Below are 17,410 nucleotides of genomic sequence, written 5' to 3'. Positions count from 1 at the left end.
TATTTAATTTGGGGTGCTACTTCCCAATGTGAAACTGAAGAGGAGAGAGAGTGTGATAAACTAGTGCAAGGCATTGCACATGTGTGGGCTACAAAGACCTCCCTTGGTGTCTGGACAGCAAGATGGAGGACAAGAAAGGGCAGTGTGGCTCCCATCCAAGCCGACAGGCTATGGGACAGTGAAGACAGTTACTATTAAATCTCACCATTCGAACCCCCCGGAGACCCTGGAGCCTCTTTTACTGTGTCTGTGATGACAGAAGCCCAGGGAAGGGAACGTGGGATGGTAACAGAAAAGTGGCAGTAATTGCTGCAGAGAATTCTCCAGGGATGGGGATAGAGAATAAGAGTCAAGAAGAAGGTTTGGTTTTAGGATGGAAAAAAATTTCATCTGCTTTCCCTGCTTGCCATAGGTGCTAATAGAAACATCTTGCTGAGCATGGTGGTACTCACATGGTGGCACTTGGCTTATATCCTAGCTCTTGAAGGGCAGGAGAAAGAGGCAGGCAGTATTCATGAGTTTGAGGCCAGCCTAGTCTACACAAGTTCTAAGCCAGCCAGGGCAACGTAGTGAGACCCTGTCATAAAAAGAAAGAAAGGGAAGCCGGGTTGAAGGAAGGATGTGACAGTAATTTGCATCTGAATTTTAGGCCATCTTGGGCTACATAGTGAATTCCCAGCCAGTTTGGGTTGGAGAACTAGAGTGGAACTCTGCCTCAGGTTGGGGTAAGAGGTGGGGAAAGGGAGAGAGAAAGAGGGAGAGGGAGAGGGAGAGAGAGAATGAATGAGAATGACTGTGTTTGGGTGAGCAAGCTTAACTGTCTATTTGGAAACAGTACATAATATGTTTAGAAGCATAGTTGAGCTCATGTTGAGCCTTCTGAGGGTCTGTGACTGTGATTGCCCAGAATGGGCTTTTCTAGCCTGTTGCCTTCGGTGGCAGCTTTTTGGTTGTTAGTACTCCTTGAGGCTATAGTCAGTCACAGCCAGGGCTGTAAGGACCTGACCGACCCAAAGGTCGTCCTGCCATTATGCATGTATATCAGCTCCCTGCTCAGCCAGAGGGAAAGGAGACACTGCTTCCTATTTGGAGCAAGTTTATCTCACTGGCAGAGTCTAAATGATCCTAACCCCAGTGACAGAAGGTTCGAGTCACGTGGTTTTCAGCTTCCATTCTTTGCCGTATAGAGGAAGAGCATGGGAGTCAGAAATAGGTCACTGTCAGTAGATTATCTCACTAAGCTAATTTATGAAAATCAGATGATAATTCTTGGCCTAAATGGAGGGTTTTGTCTTGTCTTTATAATCTGTCACACTATTCTTTCCTGTTTTTCATAACTGTGAAAGGGTTTTTCTCTAATCCTGAAAGAATTCTAATGTAAGGGAAGTAATGCTGTCCTAATTTTAGCCCATTATTTATAGATTTGTAGTTTAGACTACAGCCCCTTTCTCTGCTATTTTGGGTACCTTTCTCTGTATTGGACACTTAGATAATAGTTCAGAAGTCTAGGAATCTTATCTATTACCGAAAAAGGAACGACATGGAAGAATCTGTATTTGTCTAAGTAAAGGAGGTTCTGGGCTAGCTAGGAGAGCAGTCATCTGATGTTATGTGATGTTAGTCATGTGATGTTAGCTGTAAAGCATGCAAGAATTCCTGTGGTCTCTGTCTTTGTGTTGGAAGCCTGCACCTGCTCTGCAGCTCCCCCACCCCCATTTCAACATTCTTCCCTCGTGAGTATTTATTTTAGATATAAAAAAAATGTCAGTCTTATAAAGTATTCTGTAAGCTTGGTAAACTGACATTTCTTTGAAATTTCTATTGCTTTATTAGAGTATCATGTCTTTGATTTGACTTGTTCCCTTTTATAGTCTTACCCTTTTTAGACTGGAGCTATTAGGAAAGATCAAGGGTGAGTGAAAAATGCCTTCTAAGATTAAGGCAAAGCAAAGGCACTGTAGGTAGACCACACTTGAAAGGACTGGTTTCAGGAGGCTGAACAATAAGAAATTCTAGATAGGCATGGCAGTGTCCTTCTCCAGGTCTCATGTTCAGGAGGCCAAAATAGGAGAATCATTTGCTTGAGACCATCCTGGGCCATATGACAAGACCCTCTTTTTTTTTTTTTTTAAGATTTATTTATTATTATACATAAGTACACTGTAGCTGACTTCAGATGCACCAGAAGAAGGCGTCAGATATCATTATGGGTGGTTGTGAGCCACCATGTGGTTGCTGGGATTTGAGCTCAGGACCTTCAGAAGAGCAGTCAGTGCTCTTACCTGCTGAGCCATCTCACCAGCCCAAGACCCTCTTATAAAGGGGAAAAATTCCAAAGCTTCTTAGACTAAGAAAACGATGCCAGATACAAGCCAATATTAGCAGGGAGGAAAAACAGCAGCATAGATAAATATCCCAGTAAAACTAACAGACTATAAAAAATAAAGTCACATACACAGAGAGAGAGAGAGAGAGAGAGAGAGAGAGAGAGAGAGAGAGAGAGAGAGAGAGAGAGAGAGAGAGAATCCCAGCAACTTTTATTTTTGCATTTTTAAAGCAGGAATAGAATCAGCTATGAAGTTATAACTTATAAGAATGCAAAGGGAGGGTCAGGTAGAATTATATAAATAAGTTGTTTGTTTATTTGAGATGGCTCTTACTAGGTAGCCCTGGCTGGCCTGGAACTTACTATTTAGATCATGCTGGCCTTGAGCTCAACAGAGATCTATCTGCCTCTGCCTTTTGAATGCTGGACTTGAAGCTAAGTCTTCTTACTGTGCAAATATTATTCCGAGGTAGGCTGAGATGATGTGACATGGAAGTAATGGACCTTGTATACATTATTTTTCCCTATACATATATAGCTAAGATAAAGGGTAATTTGTAAGTTAAGCACAGTAAGAGACAAACAACAGAATTCATAACATTTACAACAATATACTATAATAAAACCTCCAGTATCATTACTCTTGGGCTTTTTTTGTTTTATTTTGTTTTTTTTTCGAGACAGGGTTTCTCTGTGTAGTCCTGGCTGTCCTGGAACTCACTCTGTAGACCAGGCTGGCCTCAAACTCAGAAATCCACCTGCCTCTGCCTCCCAAGTGCTAGGATTAAAGGGATGCACCGCCACTGCCTGGCTGTACTCTTGGACTTTTAAATAATATTATCTTTATACAAGCACTGCTATAGCATGGCAGTTGATCTGAGGACTGAGATGCCTACTAAGTGACTAGTGTAGCAGTTATGGATATGCATGGATGTATTTGCTAGTCATCAAATAAGGCCCTTGTTGTAGATCCAGAAATTGGAAACCTTATGGTCATCTTCACACACTGGTTCCATTTACCAAAAGTACTTATTCTCTTTTTTTCCCTTAAGCATTTTGTATTTGATTCTGTTTTACTCTATATCATACTTTATTGTTTTATAGAACTTCCCCCCAGTCATACCTCAAGCTTCTTACAGGAAATCAGATGTCTAAATTTGAAGCCTTACTTCATGTAAAGATGGATGTATGAACACGATAATTAATGAATTCCAGGAGACTTATAGACTAGTGTTTATATATCAAAAACACTTATTGTTGTAAAGTAGCAGCAAGGTCACTTCCTAACATAATAGGAGTAAGATACCCTTGAATTCTGATTCCCTTACAAAATTCTCCTAAGGATTAACTCACAAAACTCTCAGGAAAATAAGAGGAGAGAATACAAAGCAAGTAGCTTGTGAAATAGAGGTTCCCAGTATGGCGTAGGTTGGCCACTGATGGTCCCATACTAAACTGTTCTCTGGCCTAAAAGAGTCATGGGTTAGACACCTTTCATGAGATACAACCAATAGGTATGTTACCTGTGAGGAATGTGTGTGCAACTTGGTGAATAGTGGAAATGTTGTTTCATTTTGAATCTTTCCTATTTCTTACGAATGTGTCTGTAACCTAATTTCTGACAAATAGAAGTTGTAACTTGTCCTGCATTACCTGTACAACTCGGTCATAAACCTTGCTGTGTGGAGACTGAGCCTGGGCGGGCTTTCTGGGAACCTTGTGGGAAGTCCCTGAAATGTCTTTATAAGACAGCAGAGATACAGTCTCAGCCTACAGCATCGCCTGAAGTATTCCTAATGACAAACCTAGGTATGAGTCAGTAGTGGAAATTTTTGTGTTATTTCTTAAACTTCTTTCCCTCTTTTAGGGTGCTCTGGAACAGGGCTCTAATTCTCAGCTGATGGCTGTCCAGTACACAGAAACCACTAGCATCAGGTAAGAAGATGCAGAAGTTCTTGGCCAAAGAGCTTGAACTGTCTTTTAGTGGAGTGAAAACTCACACTTCCTTTGCATGCCCCTCTGAAGACTTTTATATCAGTTCAAATGAACATGCACAACCAGCCAGAAATCCCAGCAAAGAGCTCACCTCTCTCAAATCTCTTGAGTACAGATTTAGTCAGAAGGTTTTTCTGTCATAATTTTGTTGTAAACACGAAGTACCCATTGCTTTCTTGTTCTTGATTTTTTTGATCTGTTTGTTAATTCTCTCCATCCACCTCATTGGTCCAGGGTCACTGTTGTTTCTGTTGTTCCATGAGCTCCAAGCTAGCTGGTCCTCAGGCCCACAGCTGACTCTTCTGTCCCAGCCTCTCACATGGTTGTGCTTGTGCTGGATTACAGTAGTGTCCTTTGATGCAGCTCTTTTATGTGGATTCTGGGATTGAAGTGGACTTTGTGTATTTTGGCTCTTGTAGCAGGTGTTTTTTACCTACTGAGATATCTCATCCCTGGCTGGGCGCTTTATATACATCTTATCTTTAAGTTGATAGAACAACTCAGAGTATATTTTATATAGGAAAAGGCTGGGGAGTCAAGTTTTTGTTTTTTAATAATTTCTTAAGTTATGAACTAAGTGGTAGAACTAGGCACCAGGCCTTGTCTGTGTGACTTAGTACTGCATAGCATGACAGGAGATTTTGAGAGATCCCAGAGAGCTCAGTACACAGCTGTTCAAATGGCATCATCAAGAGAGTGCAAGGTAAAAGAGCAGAGTGGGAGGCAACCCTGTCATGTCCCAGAGGCCAGCTCTAGTGGGGCAGATTTGTAGTCATAGCCTTTGTAACTTGCTCTGTGAACCAAGCAAATTAATGTAGCAGATCTGAGACCCCATTGATCTTCCAGCACCCAGAACAGCAATAGCAATAAAAACGTGTCATTTGCATAAGTCAAATGTAGCAGATCATCACATGACACCCAATAAATATGTGCCAATTAAAAAATGTTAAAAAGTAAATATGGTTGTTAAAATGCTACCCTTTCGACTGAAAGTTGTTCTTGAGATTCAGATGTGGCCTTAGAATGGCAGGAATAGGGAAGGCCCATCATGTTGGAATATTAATGGTATTTTCTATCTTCTCACTAGTAGGAATTCTGGGAGTGAGCTGCAAGTGTATTACGCCTCCCCTGGAAGTTACCAAGGCTTCTTTGACGCCATCCGCAGGAGGGGAGATACGTTTTACGTTGTCTCATTTCGAAGGGTAAGTTCATTCTGAAAGCAGAAAGCAAATATTTTAGCTGCTGAACACAAGGCCTCAGGCTGATAGGAGAAGGCACAGAGGTAGGCAGGAGGCAGGATAAAGTCAGCAGTGCAGGCGCAGCAGGCCGAGGGAGCTCTGGGGTGCAGGAGCATGGCACTGATGCCAGGCTGCGGACTGTGCGGTGAGAACATAGACCGCATCTGAGTTTTATTCCTGGACACCCTATAGCCGTGCCACTTGTTTCTAACCAGTGGGAAAGTGAAATAGGAAGTGGCGATTGCCTATTGGTGCGTTTTAAGCCAAGGCCTATGTGGTAATTAAGGAACAGACTTCTGAAAGGCTTAAGATTAATCGTGGGCTGATTAATTTGTCAATTGTGGAGTGTTTAGATCTATGTTCCCAAGTTTCTTTGTTCATTTTTTATTTCCTTTTTAAATGTTTATAGTCCTTGGTGAAAAATGAATTAAATAGTCAGTCGGGTTATATAAGCAAAAGTGTTTATATAAGCATTTTTGAATGTTAAAGATGTTAGACCACATGAGAAAAGCACGGCCATTTATAGCCCATCTGCTTTTCCTATAAATGACAGTATATTCTCCTTAGAGTTTCCATCTGATGTCCCGTAGAGTGCTCTACATTAACCAGGAAAACAGAAATGGTTGGAGTTCCTCAGTGATTTGCTTCCTTAGCTATTTCTTAAACATTTTTTTATGCTTTTAATTCCATGTAAATATCGGTATGTGCATGTTAGTGCTGTAAGAACTACGTTTCTGTTCCTGTGGTAAAACCACATCCAAGGCAACTTAGGGAAGAAGTACGGATCCTGAGGTAAGAGACCCTGATGACAGGGTGAGCAAGCAGAGAGACAGAGACACAGAGAGAGAGACAGAGACAGAGAGACAAAGAATATTGGAAATGGCATAAGTCTTTAAACTTCCAAAACCCACCTCCAGTGACATACTTCTTCCAACCAGGCCATTTTCTAAGCCTCCCCAAACAGTAACTCCAGCTGGGGATGGAGCATTCAAATACTTGAGACTATGGGGGACATTTCATCCAAATCTAGACAATTACATTGCCCACAAAGACCAGAAGAGAGTGTCAGATCCCTTGGAGCTGGAGTCACAGCCTGATACTGGTGTTGGAAACAGAGCGCAGGTCCTCTGCAAGAGAGTAAGCAGTTCTAACCACTGAACCACCTCTCTCTAGCTGCCTAAGTCATTTATTTTATTATTTTATTTTTTATTTTTTCTTAGAAAATTTTCAGAACACTCATATTTTGTAAAGTAAGGAGAAATTTGATTTATTTTTTTCTACTATTTTTTTAACAGTTTTTATTAGATATTTTCTTCATTTACAATTCAAATGCTATCCCATAAGTCCCTTATACCCTCCCCCCACATCCTGCTCTCCAACCCACCCACTTCCGCTTCCTGGCCCTGGTATTCCCCTGTATTGGGGCATATAATCTTTGCAAGACCAAGGGGCCTCTCTTCCCAATGATGGCCAACTAGGCCATCTTCTGCTATACATGCCGCTAGAGATATGAGCTCAGGGGGTACTGGTTAGTTCGTATTGCTGTTCCTCCTATAGGGCTGCAGACCCTCTTCAGCTCTCTCTAGCTCTTCCATTGGGGGCCATGTGTTCCATCCAATAGATGACTCTGAGCATCTATATTTGCCAGGCACTGGCATAGCCTCACTAGAGTCAGCTATATCAGGGTTCTGTTGGCAAAAATCTTGCTGGCATATGCAATTGTGTCTGTGTTTGGTGGATGATTGTGGTATGGATCCCCGAATGGGGCAGTCTCTGCATGGTCCTTCCTTCTGTCTCATCTCCAAACTTTGTCTCTGAAACTCCTTACAATGGATACAGAAAATGTGGTACATTTACACAATAGAGTACTACTCAGCAACTAAAAACAATGAATTTATGAAATTCTTAGGCAAATGGATGGACCTGAAATATATCATCCTGAGTGAGGTAACCCAATAACAAAAGAACACACATGATATTCACTCACTGATAAGTGGATATTAGCCCAGAAACTTTGAATATCCAAGATACAATTTGCAAAGCACATGAAACTCAAGAAGAAGGAAGATCAAAGTGTGGATACTTTGTCCCTCCTTAGAATGGGGGAACAAAATACCCATGGAAGTCATTTATTTTTAAAGGAAAGGCTATAGGTGGTCTATGGTTGGAAATGAGTATTTATAGCAGTAGAATGATTTGTTCTCATTTCTTGTTGCCACACCCTAACAGAAATTGTCAGTTAACTAGCTAGTGCTTTTCTAAATTAGAAATTTTTAGTGCCTTGGGGTTTCAGGAGGAGAGACAATCGGATCTTGAAGACTAAGAACATTGGCTATTCTGTATTACTGTATCTGTATGTCTGTATCTATTTGTATATCCAGTTATTTATCAGACAAACCAGGAGGTTTGGAACACTTTAGCTGTGGCATCTGATGATCACAGCATTTTCACAGAATTCCTTTGCTCATCTTGTTCTCCCAAATAATTAATGTACTCACCAGCCTCATGGTGTCTTTTGCCTGGCAGGTGGGCTGCTGTGAATAGTTTCATTAAGGCTCCAACTGTCTGGGCTCAAGAGAAGGAAGGAGCTGTTCTTCTGTTGATAGAATTACGTTTAAGGTTAAAGGAAAAGTAAACCTTTTAGAGTGGACCTCGTTCTCTGGAAGGCCCCGACCTGCGCTGCCGTGACTGTGTCTCTGAGCTTCCTACAGAAGCATGTTTTAATCCTAGTTGAGGATATGCCCTCATTGGATTGAACAGTATAACATAGAATAAAAACAGCAGATGTCAAGCCATGGGTGGAAATCATTGTTAACAATGTTTTCCTAGGGATGAGAACAAGTCACTCTCTCTCTCACACACACACACACACACACACACACACACACACACACACACACACACACACACACACAGAGACACAGACACACAGATACACAGACACACAGACACACACACAGATACACACACACACACAGATACACACACACACACAGACACACACACACACACACACACACGGAGGATGGAGAAAGAGAGAGACTATATTAATATTAAAGGAGACTATTTTTTTTAAATAAAGAGGATGAATTGTGCTTTTCTAATTAATTATTTATTTATATTTCAAATGGTTCCCCTTCCTGATCTCCCCTCCACACCCCTCGCCTCCCCCTCTCCTTTGCCTCTAAGAAGGTGCTTCTCCACCCACCCACTCTGCCTCACCCCTCTAGCATCCCCCTTTGCTGGGGCAACAAATCTCTACAGGACCAAGGACTTCCTCTCCCATTGATCCCAGATAAGGCCATCCTCTGCCACACGTATCGGGAGCCATGGACCGACTCATGTGTACTCTTTGGTTGGTGGTTTAGTCTCTGGAAGCTCTGAGGGGTCTGGTTAGTTGATATTGTTGTTCTTCTGTGGGGTTGCAATCTCCTTCAGTTCCTTAAGTCCTTCCCTATCTTTTCCATTGGGGTCCCCAGGCTCAGTCCAATGGTTGGCTGTGAGTTTCTGCATCTGTCTTAGTCAGATGTTGGCCAAGCCTCTCAGAGAACAGCTATACCAGGCTCCTGTCTGTAAGCACATCTTGACATCAGCAATAGTGTCTGGGTTTGGTGTCTGTAGATGGGGTGGATCCCCAGTTTGGGCAGTCTCTGGATGGCCTTTCTTTCCTTCAGTCTCTGCTCCACTCTTTGTCCCTGCGTTTCCTTTAGACAGGAACAATTCTGGATTAAAGATTTTGAGATGAGTGAGTAGCCTCATCCCTCAACTAGGGGCCTTGTCTATATACTGGAGGTGGTCTCTTCAGGTTCTATCTCCCCTCTCTTGGGTATTTTGGCTAATGTCCTCCCCATTAGGTCCTGGGAGCCCCTCACATCCCTGGTGTCTGGGGCTTTCTAGTTCCCCTCCTTCCCTACTTCCCATTGCTACATATTTCTATTCATTCTTCTGGCCCTCTGGGCTTCTCTCCTGTCTCTTCCCTTAAAAAAAAAAATACAAGAATTACATTTTTCCCACATGTGTATAAAGTTCTTTCTCATTCTTTTACTGTGGAAAATGGTGTTGGAAAATTACTGATTTCTCTTTCCATCCTTTGATGTTCAGATAGTTCAGTCTGAACATTCTTTCTGTATCTTTCCTCTAATTAAAATCTATTATTTTATATCTAGGAAAACCTGCAACATCTTTTCTTCTGCCCCACCCCCCAAGTCTTTCTCGTTTTAACAGTAGGGAAATGGAAGTTTACTTTATTGCATAAACTGTGTCATGATTCAGGAATCCAATCCTTAAATACCTGGATTGCTCTTTTTTTTTTCTTGCTAAGATGAAAATATAAGAAGTAATGAATTACATCATACTTGACCTTATCTTCTATATTTTGATGTGAAATACTTTCCTAAAAGTTTCTTTGAAAATTATGTGGCATGAGTCGGAGGAGGTGGACTTTGCTCTTGTTGGTTTCTTAATCTCATTGACAGAAATGATGGCATTGGAATCCAGGAATAAGGAAATTGTAGCGACCCAAGTCTCTGCTTAGCAAGAGCCAGACACTTTCAATCCAGCCAGCAGCACAGCCCTTTGTTTTCTTTCACTACTTACTGAGCATGTACTTACCCGAATGCCTTAACAGCTAAAGAAGTACACGTGAGGTTGATAATCTAGTGGATACCATTATTTAATAAGTACATCCCACACTGCTGTACCTGCTGATCTCTTTACTGTCCAGCTGCTAACATTTTTTCCTCTATAGCAGGCTTGCTCTTGGGTAGCTACCGAGGCCCTGCTGTAGGTCAGCAAGAAAGAGATTCGGAGGGAGCTTCTCTGTTGCTTTGGCTTTGTCTGCGCATCTTTGCCTCCGCACAGTGGGCTCCTCCCCTTTCCTCTCCTCTTGGGGCTCCAGACACTCACACCTTGTTTCCCCATAAGTCTTTTTCCTTTTTCCCTCCCTTTAAACTTGTTTTGGTATGATTTGGAAGGGCAGGGTGAAGAATAGCTTTTCTCAAACTTCCAAGGCACTTTGAATGAACTATACATAAATAAGGAAAAGTTAATTTGATGTTTCTTTTTCTTAGTGTGTTTGTATAATAGTTTATTTAGGGAGGGTGCGTGGGTTAAAGAAGGTAAGCACATGAAGTTATGAGTATGGGCCAGCAGCAGATGCTCAGAAGAGGAAAGTTAGGAAAGTGACTCCAACGAGGAGGAAAAAAAAAAAAAAAACGGAGAAGGGTGAGGAACACTGTGACCTTAGCTGTCATTCCAGTGACCTTTGAAATGCTGTCCATACATTCTTCTTTCCAAGACAGTTTTAAAATCTTGGGGCCGTTTCTCTTTAAGAACAGGTTTTCTGGCTAGAGAGATGATCAGTTAACAAACTGCTTGGTACATTCATTTAAAAGCTAGACATGGTGGCATGCAGATACAGGAGGAGCCCTTGAGCTTATTGGTCTATAGCCAAATTAGCAAAGTCTGCATTCAGTAAAAGACCTTGTCTCAAAAAATAAGGTGGAGCCATTATGTAGACTTCTGGCTTCCACCCACCCAAATCTACATGCACCACACACACACTCAGTACCAGAAATGGGTGTGGGGAGCGGTGAGAGAAAAAACACAGGTCTTTTATATATTCACATACACATATATGAATATTATTCCAATTTATTTGCTATTTATTTTTTCAATAAGATAGATACATAAGAATACTTTTGCATATTTTTAGTTTTTGTTAGTTTGTTTTTGTTTTTAGTACCTGTTCTTCATATCATAAGTAAACACTTTTGTGTCTTCTTGGGTGTTTCAAATGCATTTGTGATATAAAGGAAGAGCTGAGCTTCAGCCATATGCCTGACTCAGAGATGGTTTTTTCCTCCAGGTGTTCCCTCTTCCTCAAGATAGTACCATATTTGGAGGTGGATTTCATGCCTTAATTGCTTGTAAGACATAGATGAGCACATCGTGTATATATGGCATAGGCTGTAAGGATTACCTAGAGCCATAGGGACTCACCATATATGATATAGGAATTGAAGTAGCATAGCAAACTGGTTCAGCAGCAAATAGCACCTAGAACACCAATGTCTTTCTTACACATAGCTGAGTCAGATTCCTCAGACACAAAGGTCATTATCAGTCAGTTGGTACTCTCTTGTATGAAGGACTGTTGTGGGGATTTAGCTCACCATGTGTGCTCTCCTTTTGTAAGCCTGAAACGTTATGCCTGGGGCCACACTGTGAGAAAACCTGAACTTTAGCTGTACGCATCCTCAGGAGATGAATGCTTGCTGGTGCAGGCTCTTGAACCTTCATAAACATTATTATAACACAATAGTTTGATTATTTTAAAAACTCTTTCTTATGTCAGCTCCTGATTTTTAAATCAGAAACACTCTTCCTCTCATCTGTGTCATAAGTCTACTAATGGCAGGAAGCAGTGTGTGCTTGTTAATTACTACCCTGATACTCAGTACAGGCAGCCACTCACTACCTGTTGAGTATAGATACTGTGGCTGTTAGAAATGCACTGTTCTTCATGCATTTCATTTACAAGGTATTTTCCATGTTTGGCATAAAGAAGTGCTCTGCACAGCATAAGCTATGTGGCGTGCAACAGAGTTAGGCAGCACTGGCTTCTCCCTGGAGTGCTCCAGCCAGAGTCACAGCAGCTTTCTGTCTTGGCTCCAAGCTGTCAAGGTGAAGAAACTACCTGATGAACTGCGAGTGTTTCTCAGTGTCATCAAGGAGAACCTTAAGTTACTCTTACTCTCATACAAATGTAAGACAGCTTTTTGGAGCAGATGGGCTGTAATAGACCTCTCTCTGGTCTTTGGCTTACTGTGAGCTCTGGAGAAAGGTTACTGTCCTATACCAGATTTAAGCAACATGCTCGAGTACATGAGTCAGAAACTTAAAGCCTTAGACAGACTGTAGAAAATGCTCTGATGATTGCAAACTTTGCTTGGTGGTGTTATTTACATGAAATGCTTGCCAAAGGTGTATTCCCATGGGTGACCACAAAAGCAATTTGTTGCTAGCAATACATATATTAATTTCCTAATACATAAAGAATGGCCTCTTCTCTTCTCTTCTCTTCTCTTCTCTTCTCTTCTCTTCTCTTCTCTTCTCTTCTCTTCTCTTCTCTTCTCCTCTTCTTCTTCTCTCTCTCTCTCTCTCTCTCTCTCTCTCTCTCTCTCTCTCTCTCTCTCTCTCTCTCTCTCTCTCTCTCCTTTTGGAGACAGGGTTTCTCTGTATAACCCTGGCTGTCCTGGAACTCACTTTGTAGACCAGGCTGGCCCGGAACTTAGAAATCCACCTGCCTCTGCCTCCCAGATGCTGGGATTAAAGGCGTGCGCCACCACCGCCCGGCTGCATATTTTCTTAATGTGTATAATTTAAACCTTAAAAGTTTAATTTCATATGCAAAGCATATTAAGTGATTAGAAGTACTTGATTGCATACAAAACAATTTTACACACACACACATAATGTGCTTAGAAGCAGAGGAATTTCCTTACTGATAAGATAAATTAGTCTATAAACGTTGCTTTAAGAAGTCAGTGCTCTCTTGTTTGCAGAGTTTGCAGCTTGGGTGTACACAGGGTCAGCCATTTTCTTCTGCCTTTTCTTATGTGACCTTCAAGCCAAGTTCTAGCTGAACAATGAGTAGCTGACCTTGGAGTAATAATTGCATTTTAGAAAACGTCTTACCTCAGAAGATGGAATTCTTTTTAAAAGTCCCCTGTTTAGAGTACTCTTTCTCAGTTTTGACTTTCCTTAAGATGGACTTGCATTCAGGTCTTGACATGTATTATAAAACAATAGAACAGGGTTATTTAAGTATCCTCTTCATGTAAGTTTACTTAATGAGAGCCAGGTGTGGTGGCACAGGCCTTTAATCCCAGCACTCTGGGAGGCAGAGGCAGGCGGATTTCTGAGTTCGAGGCTAGCCTGGTCTACAAAGTGAGTTCCAGGATAGCCAGGGCTATACAGAGAAACCGTCTCGAAACCCCCCACCCCCCCAAAAAAAAGTTTACTTAATGAGTATATTATCAGTACTCTTTTTATAATCCCTTTTCATTTCATTATACATAAATTGGCATCTTTATGCAGACTTTGTACTCCACAAAGTTGTTTTCAATATATTCATTAATTCCTTATATATAACCATGTATTTCTAGTCTTATTATTGATGATAAAATTGAGGCAGAAGGAGGTTAAAATAACTTTAAGATGCAAAAAGCATCTAATACAAAAAGCATTAGAACAATGGCTGAAGCTAGTGACACTTGTCTATAATCACAGTCCTTGGGCAGCTCTGCCCAGGAGGTCATGAGTTCAAGGCTAACTAACCTAGGCTTCTAACCAGGCGCCTAAGACCAGCCTGGGCTACAGAGTAAAACTTTGCCTCAAAACAGCAGTATCAGGGTGTGGTGGCACATGCCTTTAATCCCAGCACCCAGGAGATAGGGAACAGCCTGGTGTATATAGTGAGACCTTGTCTCATAAAGCAAGACCCCCAAAGCAGTCAACAGACAGTAAGTAGGGAAATACATAGATCAGTAAATGTGCACTGCGACACTTACACGCGTGATTCTAGCACTCAGGAGAATGAGGCTAACCTAGCAGCACAGCGAGGCCCTATCTTAAAAATGAACAAATATTTTGGCAGAATTTAATAGTTGATAGATCAACTTTTGATAGTTTTCCTCACATTAAATTTCAGGGTTTTTGTAATGGTGGAAAATTTTTCTCCAAACAGAGATATATTCGAAGAATGAATATATATATAAGGGCCTGCAGTTTAGCTTTCAGTGTGCCTCTTACTGATATTTACTGTGACTTAGAACAAACACATAACCCTCGTATCTTTAGATTTCTTATCTATAAAGCAACAACCTTAGAGAGGACTGTCACTTCCAGTTTAGCTTTAGAAATGTGGTTTTTATTTCTGTAGTTTCATGTGTGTGTATGGGGGAACAATGTTTCTCTAGAAGGCCGTGGCATTGCTTTAAACTCTTAGATGCTACTAAATAGTTCAGTCTTAGAGTTTTGAAAAACAACAAAATATGAAGTTAAAAGTTTTGTGATGGCTGCCAGTTTTGTGATTTACTTAATGTCCCTATAGTGCACAATATATCAACCTTTAGTTATTATTTCTATAATGAAGTTATCCCATTTTACAAGTTATGGAAGTGAAGTACAGAAAGTTTACTGTAACATGGTTCAAAAGTGGCAGAGCTAGAATTTAACCTAGGCAAGTTTCAGCACAGAGTCTGTGTGTGTGTGTGTGTGTGTGTGTGTGTGCGTGTGCGTGTGCGTGTGTGTGCACGTGTGTGTTTGTGTGTGTGTGTGTATGTGTGTGTGTGTGTGTGTGTGTTTGTTTATTTAAATGTGGGAGTGCTCTGTCTGCATGTACACCTGCTTGCCAGAAGAGGGCATCAGATCCACCATGTGGTTGATGAGAATTGAACTCAGGACCTCTGAAAGAGCAACCAGTGTTCCTAACTACTAGCCATCTCACAAACCCAGAGTCTGTGGAATTAATCATTTTCCTACATTGCCATTTTAAAAGCTTTTATTTTCATATCTTTCAGAACAATCAATTTGGAGTTTCATTCTGTCACTTTCTTTGTCCAAACACATTAGAGTTGCTTTGATTTATTTCCAAAGAGAACAAGACCAAGGCAAGCCCTTGTGAAAAACCAAGCCACCTGCTAGAATGTATAATTGTATAGGAAAAACACAACAAGCAGAAAACCACAAGGGAGCATTGTAAGAGCAGGAAGAGAAATGGAAGAGTGTACTACAGATAAGGGAGAAAAACATCAACCTGTTTATTTTGTTTAAAACTTAGAGGAAGAGTTCCAGAAAGAGGCTGTCAGTAGCACCAGGTGTCATAGGGTCCCTGAGAATGAGAAATGAAAAATCTCACTTATCTGTATCGACTGAAAGTACTCGTGACTGTGGGCACATTCATGGTGGAGGGATCAAAAAGGATCCACACTAGAGATAAGAGAGAGAATGAAAGAGATCCAATGGAGGGTTTGGTAAATATGGCATTGAGTAGAAGACATGAGTGCTTGTGTGTAGTCAGGGAGAGCTTGACTGTGCTAGGCAAGCACTTTCTCCCTACAGATAGAGACCACTGCAATTGGTTACCCTACACATAAATATAGGAAGAGTTATGTTTTGTGCTTGACAGGTGTTCTGAAGGACATAAAGCAAGTCAATGCAATGTTCATTCTCATATGTAGGGATGTTTTTATGTTTAAAGTAAAGCATAGAGAAAGTTGCAGAGTGTTTTTGTTTATTTGCAGTAGGACTATAAAGAGAAAGGGTATATTGAATCTAAACTGTATTTAAAAATTAAAGCAATGTTTAAACTCTTCCCAAGATATTAAAAGTCTTCCAGGTCATGAATAATTGTTATTAATAAATGAGGAAAAGACTTTAAAATATAAACGTTGCTGGGTGGTGATGGTGTCTGCCTTTAATCCCAGCACTCGGGAGGCAGAGGCAGGTAGATTTCTCTGAGTTCGAGGCCAGCCTGGTCTATAGAGCAGGTTCCATGACAGCCAGGGCTACACAGAGAAAACCTGTCTTGAAAAACTATATAATATATATATATATTAATAGAACTGTTTCTAATTAAATTTATATATAGTTTTCGAGGTTCTCCTCATATAAAAGCTAAAAACTAGCAAAGTAGCTTATGAAATCATTTTATGTCTTAACAGAGTTTGGTGCAAGCCTTTCATGATGTCACAAAAGTTAATTATGGAGGAAGCAATTATCACATTATAGGAAACAGCTATGGTTTATGATTCAGGTCTGAAACACTCATGTCATTTCCATCTCCTCCCTCCACATGCAGTGACTTGTTCATTTTGGACTCGTACTTGTTTAACTTTCGACACCTTCAGCAACGTTAGACCTCGAGTTTCATTATTTCTTCCTGAAAAATCTTAAGTCTAGTAATTGTGTGATCTATGTGCACACATTACTGCTAGCTTACTGAGAAGATACTGTTTGAAGAGATGTAGCATCTCTAGTATGGTTAACCCATCGATGCCATCAGGATGGATAAGTAGCTCCAAGTTGAAGCAAACATCTAACTGATTAATGACTTACTGTTGGCTTCATGTCTGTTGTCTCTGCTGTGGTGTAAGTATATTGAGTTCACAAAACCTCTCTGTCTCTGTCTTCCTCCTATCCCCATGACATAGCATAGTGCCAGGTATGTAGCACTTATTCAACAAAGAATAAATGAATGAAAAATTAATGAAATGGATGCCAAATCCATCACTTTGGTACTATCTTTAAGTTATTTTTGTAATAGAAAATGTGTGCTACAGCAGCTTCTTGAGCATTTACGTGTATGTAGGAGTTGCATGTATAGGTGTGGATGCATGTACATGTATATGGACAAGTGTAGAGGTCAGAGGTCAGCTGTGGGTGTTGTCCCTCTGGTGCTTCCCACTGTATTTTTAAACAGGCTTTCTCACTTGGCCTGGAACTCACTAATGAGGCCGAACTGGCTAGCCAGTGAACCCCAGAGACCTTCCTATCTGCCCCTCCCACTCTGCCCATCCCACCCCACCCACCCCACCCCAGTGCTGGGATTACAAGCACATACCACTCTGCCTGAATTTTTTTGTTATTTATTTTTCATACACTATATTCTGATCATGCTTTTTGCCTTCCTCACCTCTTCCCAGATCCTCTCCACGGACCCTCTAACCCAGTGTTCTAGGATCAAACTCTGGTCTTTATGCTTACATAGCAAACTCTTCAGTGGCTGAGATCTTTGCCCAGCCTCCTCCTGAGCATCTTCCTCAGGGCCATCTCTGTCTCCCTGACT

General features: G+C 41.1%; 1 protein-coding gene across 4 annotated transcripts in view; it reads left to right on the top strand.

Annotated features, from left to right (window-relative positions):
* The window catches only part of Atf6 (activating transcription factor 6), a 164,129-nt gene that overhangs the window by 75,717 nt on the left and 71,002 nt on the right, over nt 1-17,410 (top strand). For 3 of the 4 annotated variants that reach the window (NM_001081304.1, XM_030253420.1, XM_006496792.4), the window contains 2 exons: nt 4,194-4,261; nt 5,409-5,523. In NM_001081304.1, the coding sequence (NP_001074773.1) occupies nt 4,194-4,261; nt 5,409-5,523 (183 nt within the window). The remainder of the gene's footprint in view (nt 1-4,193; nt 4,262-5,408; nt 5,524-17,410) is intronic. The other variant, XM_011238796.3, reaches the window with a different exon arrangement.

The sequence above is a fragment of the Mus musculus genome, chromosome 1 (assembly GCF_000001635.26).
Source record: "Mus musculus strain C57BL/6J chromosome 1, GRCm38.p6 C57BL/6J".
Taxonomy (NCBI): Eukaryota; Metazoa; Chordata; class Mammalia; order Rodentia; family Muridae; genus Mus; species Mus musculus.
This window is presented reverse-complemented; position numbering and strand designations above follow the sequence as displayed.